The sequence below is a fragment of the Sinocyclocheilus rhinocerous genome, unplaced genomic scaffold, assembly GCF_001515625.1.
Source record: "Sinocyclocheilus rhinocerous isolate Xijiao unplaced genomic scaffold, SAMN03320098_v1.1 scaffold945, whole genome shotgun sequence".
Classification (NCBI taxonomy): Eukaryota; Metazoa; Chordata; class Actinopteri; order Cypriniformes; family Cyprinidae; genus Sinocyclocheilus; species Sinocyclocheilus rhinocerous.
Window position 1 is genome coordinate 465,520 of NW_015629570.1, and position 11,532 is coordinate 477,051.

The following is an 11,532-nucleotide window of genomic DNA, read 5'->3' on the forward strand; positions in this document are numbered from 1 at the left end:
GGACTCACCTTTTTTGCCTGAAACTTCAAATGTGCAAATTTGTTTCACAGCTCGCCCAAGAGAATTGATGTTTAATGCGATGTTTATGTGACTAAAAATCTAACTTCATACAGCTGAAGTTTGTTTACCGGGTGTATTCTGTGTGAGTGCAAAAGCCGTGGGCAAAGTTTAAAGCTGCAGCATCAGAAAAGGACACAACCTTTGTAACACGTTTGCTCAGTGTTTAAAAAAGAGTGCAATAAATTAGAAGTAATTAGCAAGCTGGGAGACCCAAGATCAGAGTTTAAAAGGAAAACGGCTTTGAAAAGTACGATTTGAAGATGTTTTGGGGCAATGCATCACTTCTCTGCATGCGTGATGTGAGCATTGTGCAAATGACACCAAAGTGCACTACACTGTTGCTTGCACTGTGAGCAATATAATGACAGATTTAAATTAATAGAGGGAATGAGCAGATGAGACAGTATCCTCCATCCTTTAGCATCCTGGCCTGTTTTCCATGGTCTACTTTATGGCACACACAAGTGGGAGATAAACAGGGAAGAATAAAAATGAGGCAGAATGACAGAGAAAGAGAGAGAGAATGCTAGGCAGGTGAGGATAAGAGCGTTTGGATGGTGGGGGAAGCCATTCAGGTTAGGGTAAGAGCATTAGACAAAGAGGAAGAAAGAGAGACAGATAGAAAAGCTAATGCACTGAAGGATGGAGGAATGAAACAAGGAAGGAAGAAAGAAAAGGAAGTGGCAATGGATAAATTAATGAAGGAAGGATGAAATGATGGAAGGAAGAAAAATAATTGATTGATGGATTGTTACAAATGAATGATTAAAGAGAAGGAAATAAAGATTAATGTACTGAAGGAAGAAAGAAAGAAAGAAAGAAAGAAAGAAAGAAAGAAAGAAAGAAAGAGGGTAAATGAATGATGGATAGATGGATGAAGGGGTTGAAAGAAAGATAGATAGATAGATAGATAGATAGATAGATAGATGAAGGGGTTGAAAGAAAGAAAGAGGGTACATGAATGAAGGATGGATGGATGGATGGATGAAGGGGTTGAAAGAAAGAAAGAGGGTAAATGAATGAAGGATGGATGGATGAAGGGGTTGAAAGAAAGAAAGAGCGTAAATGAATGAAGGATGGATGGATGAAGGGGTTGAAAAAGAAAGAAAGAAAGAAAGAAAGAAAAAAGAAAGGAAGATGGTAAATGAATGAAGGATAGATGAAGGGGTTAAAAGAAAGAAAGAGGGTAAATGAATGAAGAATGGATGGATGGATGAAGGGGTTGAAAGAAAGAAAGAAAGAAAGATGGTAAATGAATGAAGGATGGATGAAGGGGTTGAAAGAAAGTAAGAGGGTAAATGAAAAGGATGGATGGATGGATGGATGGATGGATGGATGGAAGTGGTTGAAAGAAAGAAAGAAAGAAAGAAAGAGGGTAAATGAATGAAGGATGGATGAAGGGGTTGAAAGAAAGTAAGAGGGTAAATGAATGAAGGATGGATGGATGGATGGATGGATGGATGGATGGAAGTGGTTGAAAGAAAGAAAGAAAGAAAGAAAGAAAGAAAGAGGGTAAATGAATGAAGGATGGATGGATGGATGGATGGATGAAGGGGTTGAAAGAAAGAAAGAAAGAACGAGGGTAAATGAATGAAGGATGGATGGATGAATGGGTTGAGAAAGAAAGAAAGAAAGAAAAACAATAGAGATAGAAAAGAACCAATGGGACTGAAAAATGGAGGGATGAAAGAAATAGTTAAGGAAAGAGGATTGGATTAATTGAAGGAAAAAAGGAAAAATATGGTGAAATGGAAGAAAGAAGGATCGATGGGTGTACAAATGGATGAAAAAGAGAAACAGATGGAGAGAAAGAAAAAAGAAAGATGGATGGATGAAGAAAGAAAGAAAAAGAATAGATGGTCGAACAAATTAAAAAGGTGTACTAAAACAGACAAACTGATTTAGAAGAAAGAAAAAATAAAGAAAGAAAGGTAAATGGATGAAGGATGTATGTATGAAGGGGTTAAAAAAGGATAGAAGGAAGGATGAATGAAATTATGCAAGAAAGACTTATAGGTGGATGGATGGAATAAGGAAGTAAAGAAAAAATTAGCTAGTTAACTTAGGATAAGAGCATTGGACAGTGAAAGTCAAAAAAAAGAAAGAAAGCCATCTAGCAAGTCAGGTTAGGTTACAGCATTGGACAAAGAGAAAGATAGTTAGGGGAGAAAAGAGAGATTGCCGGGTTTGGAAAAGAGCATTACTGAAAGTGAACGCTAGCCAGGGAAAAGGAGAGGGGGTGAGATCGTACATTCTCTGCTGTCAATCTCGTCTCTGCAGGTCTTTCTGGCAACGTATGCCACATTCTTCACCGAGCAAATGCTCAGACCTGGCACCTGGGCAAATGACTGTTGGCAGGGCCGGCGTGGGGATGAATTGTGATTTTAGCTTTGCCAACATGCTGTGAATGTTCCAGGGGGGAAAGGCAGTTCCAGGCATGCATCCACAACCCACTCAGACTGATGTGTCCTTGTCAAACAAAATTTTAAATGTTCTTTTGACCAACCATCACCTCAGAACTAAAACAGGCCAAAATTGTGTTGTGACTAGTTTAATTGCTTACAAGAAACCAACTTGGCCTTCATGGTAGCAGCTGTTGAATTCTAACATATGTTGTAAAACATTAGATTTAAGGTTTCTTCCCTTTGGCTTAATTTAGTTAAGCAGTTGTACGCAAGCTTAGCTACTTTGGGACCTTGGTTTAATACCAAATTTGGACCTTTTAAATTGTGAGATTACTTTCTTATACTGTTTGACAGAAAAGTTTGTTGAGTGTTCAGAATTTAGCTTAGGCTAGCTAGCTTAATCCTAGTTGTCCTATAAACTGATAGCTTTTTGACACTTAAAAGTGAAATACCCAAAACGATTTTGATGGGTTGTTGAGAAGCTCCCAGAGTAGGGGCACATCAGGATGATGGTTAGTTCTGACGTGTTGATGACCGGCATTCAGAGTAGAGGCATGTCAGAAAAAGGGTTAGTTCTGATGGGTTGGTGAGCGACATCCAGACTGGTTGCATGTCAGAGTGAAGATTAATTGTAATTGGTTGGTAAGCAGCTCTTTGTGTAAGAGGCATGTTGGAATCATGGTCATTTCTGATTAAGTAATCAGCAGCATCCAACGTATAGGCACCTCAGAGGAATGGAAAGTTCTGGTGAGTTGGTAAGCAGCAACCAAAGTAGGGGAATGACAAAATGAAAGTCCGTTCTGATGGGTTAATGAGCAGGGTGGTAGGGGAAGTCGTGGCCTAATGGTTAGAGAGTCGGACTCGTAACCGAAAGGTTGCGGGTTCGAGTCTCGTACCGGCAGGGATTGTAGGTCGGGGGAGTGAATGTACAGCGCTCTCTCCCACCTTCAATACCACGACTGAGGTGCCCTTGTGCAAGGCGCCAAACCCCCAACTGCTCCCCGGGCGCCGCAGCAAAAATGGCTGCCCACTGCTCCGGGTGTGTGTTCACGGTGTGTGTGTGTTCACTGCTGTGTGTGTGCACTTTGGATGGGATAAATGCAGAGCACTAATTCCGAGTATGGGTCACCATACTTGGCCACATGTCACCTCATTTTAGATAATTCTGATGGATAGGTGAGCAGCATATACAGTAGAATAGGTGCGGTATAGCGCTTGTGATTTCTGATTGGTCAATAAACAGAATCCAGAGTGGGGGCATGTCACCAGAGCACTTCCCGCAGGGGAAGCCTTGAAGGTTAGCTCAGAATGGTGTAGGATCCTGACAGGCAGACAATAGGTAGTTCTGACTGAATGAAAGTCATTGGAGGAGTTGCCTCAGTATGCTGAATAAACTGCATTAGAAAATTCTGATGGGTAGGTTACAGCATCCAGAGTAGGGGCACGTCGTAGTGATGGTTATTTCTAAATGGTTGGAGAGCATCCATAGTAGGGGCATGTCAGGGTGGTAGTTAATTCTGATGGTTGGAGCAGCATCCACAATAGGTGCATATTGCATTGATGGTGATTTCTGCTCGGTCAGCCTGCAGCATCCAGCATAGGGGCACATCATCCAATCTTTTCCTGCAGGGGAAGCTTTCAAGGTTAACTCAAAAAGGTGTAACAGGGGCGTAATTTCGACAGGCAGATGAGGTAGTTCTGTTTGAATGAAAGTCATTGGAGAAGATGCTTCAATTGCTTTAGTGTTGAAACAGCTCATCATTTTGTAAATTGACTGCCTGACAGTGTCTTCAACACATTTGCCTTGACATAGTAATTTTGGCGAAAGTTATATTTAGAACTTGCTACATATAAAGGCTTGTTCTGTTAGAGAAGGATTATAAGATTCATGGGACTTCCCACTGATTCTTACAGTCTCCGCACATGCTGGCTGACTGTGGCCATATTAGAGACCTTTTGCCAAAAATTATGCGGGCAAAAAAGGTCCATTGTCTATTGTCAATAGTGTAGCGATGTATAAAGCATAGCCCACACAGAAGTCACTTTCAAACCAAGTAGCTTTCTGCTGGTCATCTCGTGACCAACTTAAACTTGAGGAAATGTGGGGTAATGTTTTGTCCTCACAGAAAAAACTGATTGTGCAGGTTTCTATCATAATTACTGGATTTCTCCCATGAAAATTTGCCTAACAACACTAAATATGACCAACCCCTTAAGCTGATGTCATGTGCGCAAGTTATTATGACTCTTATTGACTGTTACGCTTTTTCCAATGATACAGGTTGCCATGTCCTCTTATGTCCTAGTGATGGATGTTGCTATTTTTTAAAGGTTAGACCCAAAGTATTATTGTCATAGTTTGGTTAATTTTGATTGGTTTGTAAGCAGCACCCAGAGTAGGGGCACGTCATCTTGCAACGATCCTGAACGCTGTTGACTTATGACTGTTTAGCCAAGCCAATGACAAAAACATAAAGAATCATTTGAGGGACAAATGAGCCTTCGAGATGCAACATCATTAAGAGCCACATGAAGCTTGTTGAGTACCAAGGCTGTAGGAGATGTGCCTGTTTTCGCTTCAGTAAAGCCTATCAGTTGGAGTAAATGAAGATAAGCGAGGCCAGTTGTTTGTTTTGGCTGTCCTCTAGAATAAGTTTCGAAAAGGTGTACTCCTCTCTGACAGCCTTTGATTACCATCCTAAATCATTTGTGTAGACCTAGACTAGCATGCTTCAGACACTTTCCCCATGTCCCTAGCTGCATTCCTTTCACGCTCTATATCTAGCTATCTCTTGTTTTTTTTCCACCACTTTCGTTGTCTCTTTATCACCCTGTCTAACCTAAGGCTAGGCCCGAAGTCCCTGTCCTCGCCAGCTGACTGCAGTTTGATAGTCAAGACAGATCAATAGAGATTTGGACAGCGGCCACTGGGCCAAGACACCTCAGCTCCTGCCAACAACCCCCACCCCCCCTTAATTAGCATATGGGGAGGAGCTGGTTTGTGGGCGAATATATGTAGCAGTCGTTTGTGATGCTACCCACGTTGCCCTGCTCTTCATGAGATGCATAGCAGAATGAAATGAGAATGAGAGAGTAATGGTAATCTTTAATCACACTCGCTCTGACTGAATGAAGATTCGCACCACAGAACTTTAGATATCCTTCAGTTACCATCCGTGACCCTTTAGATTTTGCTCCTTTTAACCTTTCTGTACCAAGCACTTTCCCTCACCCCAAAAGATTGTCCTTTGTACTTTTGTGCTTAACCTTGCAGAAAAGACACAATTAAGATGTATTCAAATGCATTTCAGTGTTTAACAGTCAGATTTCATCCCATATTGTTCGTCGGTTAGCGCTGAGATCAGCCGGCAACGGTGTAGATCGACCTCTGCTGAGTTTCAGAGACGTCCGCAATCTTGCAGCCAGTGTGGCGAGACGGTTGTTATTCCTGTCCTCCCTTCCCTCATCACACTTATTGTGCACGATTCATTGGTTTTTTTTACAAAATGGTTTTATGTCTTTGTAATGTTACGCCTCTGAAACAATGTGTTTCAGGGATGACATTGTTTTGGGCTACTGTTGTAAGTAATACAGTGTTCTAAAATCCCGCCGATAGTTAACGCAGTAATTTAATGGAGTTCAGTGTTAATAAGGTTACTTCAATTATGAGTTGAAAATTAAGCGTTACCATTGGGATACGTCAAAATGTTCTCAAGGGTGACTTGCAGCTTTCACAACCCGAACTGCCGAAAGATACAATTTAATATAAAAAATACCAACCTATTTTGGGGTTCACCTTCAGTCCGGTTTCATCCTCCACTGTTCATCCGTTAGTGCTGAGATCAGCTCACGCTGGTTTAGAATTGACCTCTGCTGAGTCTCATACACGGCCGCAATCCTGCGGCCTATGAGGTGAGACGGTTGTCATTTCTCTCCTCCCTTCCCTCATCACACGCTACATGGATATGAGTTATTTCTGCCACAATGGAGTCTGACAGCTGTGTTTTCTTCTTCTTCTCATTATCCTAGTCTTTTGTTCCCTCTCTCTACTCTAAATTAATCAAAGTAGCAATCAAGCATCGGAAGATTCTTTAAAGTTCTTTTTTCCACACCTCTGCAGGTATTAATATTTTGTATAGCATTTGATTAGTGGATTCAATTATTCAATTTTCTTCTAGTGACAGAAACTATTACAACATTAACACCTTTCACATTCAACAGTCGACAAAGAGGCGCTTCAGAAGAGATCGTAATTTTAGAGCTAAATACATACCCAGATGGTTTTGTTGAATTATACTTTAACAAGGGAGTTCAGTCGTGTCACAGTTTTAATTAGCATTTTTACATGCAGGTATTTAGCATATGCTTTGCATTAAATCGCTTGTGTGTTATTGTCTTTTGGAATTTAATTTCCTTTCTGAAATTATTCGTTTGTCATTTAGGATCCATTAAGGGATTTTTATGAGTAATGCATCATATGAATATAAATTGTTTACCTGTTGATGAGAGAGGGATAAAACAGTAGATAAACTTAATCTCATATGCAATTAAAATGCAGGATATCGCATGTACTTCAAGAACTTGATCATTTCAAGAGTCGCTAATAGTTGATATATGGCTTGACAATAAGACACATCCCAACAGAGACAGCAAAAGAGTTCAGTTCTTGGCTTTTACTTCATCACATTCGCAATCTTTTATCACTTGTCCAGCGTCCTCATCCTTGAGTGCGTGTTCAGTCTGTTGCAAAATTGATGCCTCCTTCATGAGCTTTCAGCCTCGCTCATTTATTTCCTAATAGTCACTTGTGGTTATTGATTGATGTCACGTCCTTAAATCCCTCTGAGCACAAAATACATCATTGTTCGGTATTGTACCGTATGTCGCAGTGTGGCGTTTGTGTAATTTGTGTAATTCGATAATGTATCTTCTACTCTGCTGTAAGTACCGTTAAGTTTGAACAGAAATCGTATTTTTCCTGCAGATGTCTTCCTAACTACTGCGAGCATGATGGGGAATGTTCTCAGTCCTGGAACACGTTTTTCTGTGACTGTTCGGGAACTGGATACACGGGAGCCACCTGTCATAACTGTGAGTTGACAAGAACGATTACAAAAACATTACTATTTGTTTGTTTTTTGAGAAAGTAGCTACAAACTCTTTCAAAGCTTTCGGGTTTTGGCATTGATGAATAATATGTTTAAACTTTGTTTATTTTTTCAATTCTTTTGAAGTTAGTAATACTGCTTAACAATGCAAAACAACCAAACATGTATTCTCTACAAAGCCAAATAAACAGGTTTCCTCCTTTGATGACACTCAACATGAGCTGACTTAAGGTTTTTGTTGCTGTTTTTTCTGGTCAGCCATCTTTGAACCCTCCTGCGAGGCCCACCGGCTCACAGGAAGTGCCTCAGGCTTTTTCTCAATCGATCCTGATGGAAGCGGGCCGCTCAAATCCACTGTCATCTACTGCAACATAACCGGTGAGACCTCTGTGGGATAAAAAACATAAGTGTTAACATGAATACTGCAAGTGTGGGATAAAAATAGACATGCTGCATACATACTGTACATGCAGCTTTCTCAAATTGCATGTGTTAAGAAAACATTCACCCTTCAGTGAATGCAGTTTCACGTTCACAGCTAAGTTTGAGCCTGCCACCTTTTTTTTTACATTTAAGATTAGTATTTTTGTCTTTTTTGTTTGTTTTAAACTCATTGAATATTACAATAAAGTTCAATTTGCTAATGTTCGTTAATGCTTTATTTATTATTAACCAACAGTGAACACTACTGTAATTTTACAGCATTTTACAATAGGTAAATGCTAGTTTACAAATATATTATTGTTTACTGTTAAATTCATGTTTGTTTAGAATTCATTCATGTTAATCTATACAACCTGAAATGTTAAAGTCTCTTATGTTTACCAAGGCCAAGTTCGCCATGTGTCCATATATGTAAAACTTGAAATGTTTAAAAAGTAACATTTTAAAGCATAAGTTGAAGTATTGTTGATTGCCATTTCATGTTAAATGCAGCATTAACTAATGTTAACATATATAAACAACCGCGGCCAGGCCCGTTTTGCTGGACTGTTATACACGCTGCTCATTCAGTGAAATATTACTCATCTCCTGCAGAATTGTGATAAAGCGTCACTCTCTTACACACATATCCACTGGCTCGGGATCTTCTAGAATAAAGTGCCATTGACTTTGGCCAACCTCAATTAGAAATGCCGCATGAAATGTAAATTACTGTACGCTTGGCACACGCAGACTTAAGTGCCTGCTGGCTGAGAAAACACCCCCCCCCACGCTGAGGTGTTTGCTGGATAAATGAAAGCTGACGTCAGAGGTGTAACAACGATTGGCCTTAAGTTTGGGTTGGAGGAGACTTGCTGCGCTGCTTTATTTTTAAATCTAATTGAAGTCGCGTTCTTTTCTCGTTAAGGTTTGTGTTCATTATTATCTGGATTACAGCTCGCTTTTGTGATTGAATGAACCGAGGAGGTATGAAGTGCTACACATTCAGTATGGTAAAGGATTGACTTTGACAGCATGGAAAAGATGGGTGATGTGCTGCTTAATACATGCTGTGCGTTGTATTCTGCAGTGCGCTGACTGTAAAAATAGTATTTTCAGTTAGTGCTGAAATGCATATGGATTATTTCAGATTTTTAAAACAGATTTTTTTCGTATTTTCCAGATGATAAGGTTTGGACCGTAGTGAATCACAATAGCACGGAGATGGTGAGGGTTCAAGGGTCGTCGCTTCAGAAGCCCCACGTGATGAAATTCAACTACAGCACATCTCTGGAACAGCTGCGGACACTTGTGGGCAGGTCTGAACAGTGCCAGCAGGAAGTTGTTTATCTCTGCAGGAAGTCCCGTCTCTTTAACACATGGGGTGGGTACTGAACAACCTCTGCACTGTTAGTTATAGCATTATATAATATATATGAATATATAAATAATATATTAATTTACCTTTATTATATACATTTTATGTAATTGTTTTATATTGTCATTTACATGTTAATTAATGTATCAGATGTTTTTATCCAAAGCACCTTTTATATCTATTATTTATTTATTTATTTTTGCTCTCTCTATTTAAGTCAGTATATAAAGTTTCATGGTACTTTATTATTTTACAGTATTATTTTATATACAGTGTTATTTTATTATTATATGCTATTGAAGTTTTATTAATTTTTTTGAATTGTTAATATTGTCTTTTATATATTTTAATTTTAATTGTGGTATTTTATGTGCTTTTGTCTTTATTTTGCTATTTAAATTTTATTTTATTTTATTTCAATTTTAGTTTTAATTCAGGTTTTTTTTTTTCAGTTAGTAATTTTAGTGGTTTAACTTAAACTTATTTCAGTCAGTTTCACATTTCTAATTTTATGCATTATTTTACTATTTAAGTTTTGATTTATTTCAGTTTTAGTTAGTTTCCAGTTAATAATTTTAGTGCTTCAACTTATTTAAGTTAGTTGCCAAAGCAACCTTTCTGATTTTCATTCAACATTCAAGTTTTTCATCCAGTATTTATATATTATTGTATTTGTTTATTTCACATAACAAATGTGTTTTTAATAGTTTTAATTAGCAGTGATAACCATGATAATGTATGACTGATCATTGCTTAATGTCATAATGTTTAATGACTTATTAATGCAAGAGTGAAAGTTATAATGCTACTTAATATTTGTTGATAATTCTTAAAAACAGTCACTGATTAGCGTTCACTATCCGAACAGCTCATCTGCGTTCTTTCCAGGTCCTTATTCTTAATTAAAATATCTCAGCTCATTGGATAATTTACCCAAAGTGGAATTTGTTCAGATCTATAATCTGACTTGACCCCAATCTAATTACAATATAAATTGATGGGAAATGGCGACATTTATAAACTAGCCAGTCCTTGAAATTGTTCATCAGTTTGTGCCGGGCACAGAGATATTTGCATAATGAGATCTGAAGTTGGGTCCCGTTCTTACACTCTGGTGGCTGCAGAGCAAAGGAACAACGATCTGCCTGATTTTTCCTGGGGGGGATATTGAGTAGAAAGGCTAAACGTGTGGAATAATGGTGGCTGGATCTTGTGGGAATATCTCCATGGAATGTACTCTTTTCAGATCTGTTAACCACAGAGGAATATAATGTCAATTCTGACCACGTTTTACAGGCAGGTAGAGTTTTACAGTGACAAAAACCTGCAGCTCTTACTTATCTGCAATTGTTAAATGTATTTCTTATCATTATTTAGATTATCATGATTGGCATTCTTGGCTTTTTTTCAAATTAGTAAACTCCTTTTGTTTAAAAATGTGTATTTGTTTGTTTATTATTATTATTATTATTATTATTGGCATTTAGTATACAGTATAAACCCCTTTACTTTTTAATCAATTTAATATTACTTTTAAAATGGAATAATAGTGTAAACGTAAACATTAAATATGTCATGTAATATTTATTATTATTATTATTATTATTATTATTATTATTATTATTATTATTATTATTATTATTATTATTATTATTATTATTATTATTATTATTATTATTATTATTATTATTATTATTATTATTATTATTATTATTATTATTATTATTATTATTATTATTATTATTGGCATGTCAAATTAGTGTATAACTCTTTTTTACATAAAAATAAACAAATATATTTCATATTATTTGTAAAATTTATATAATATAAAGTAGAAGTAGTAATAATTATTATTATTGTTGTTGTTGTTGTTGTTGTTGTTATTATTAAAATAATAAATAAAAATTAAGATCATTTTTAAATTGACAGCATTAAATTGATATAAAATATAAACTTAAATTACAATGGTTATCATAAAATTTTATATTATTTAATATTTTGCATGGATATAATAGCATAAAATATAAACATTTTGTATGCCATTTTATTATTTTATTTTTTTAACTAAAGCAAAAATTATAGTCAAAACAAAGTAATAAAGTTGCATTTATCAAATATAAAGTCAAAATGACTTCTATGTCTATCTATCTATATATAT

The 11,532-nt window shown here is 37.0% G+C and overlaps 1 protein-coding gene across 1 annotated transcript in view; it reads left to right on the forward strand.

The window, feature by feature from the left end:
* The window catches only part of LOC107739344 (contactin-associated protein-like 5), a 54,346-nt gene that overhangs the window by 24,712 nt on the left and 18,102 nt on the right, over positions 1-11,532 (forward strand). The window contains exons 11-13 of the mRNA XM_016551440.1: positions 7,450-7,556; positions 7,832-7,951; positions 9,180-9,380. Coding sequence (XP_016406926.1) covers positions 7,450-7,556; positions 7,832-7,951; positions 9,180-9,380 — 428 coding nt within the window. The remainder of the gene's footprint in view (positions 1-7,449; positions 7,557-7,831; positions 7,952-9,179; positions 9,381-11,532) is intronic.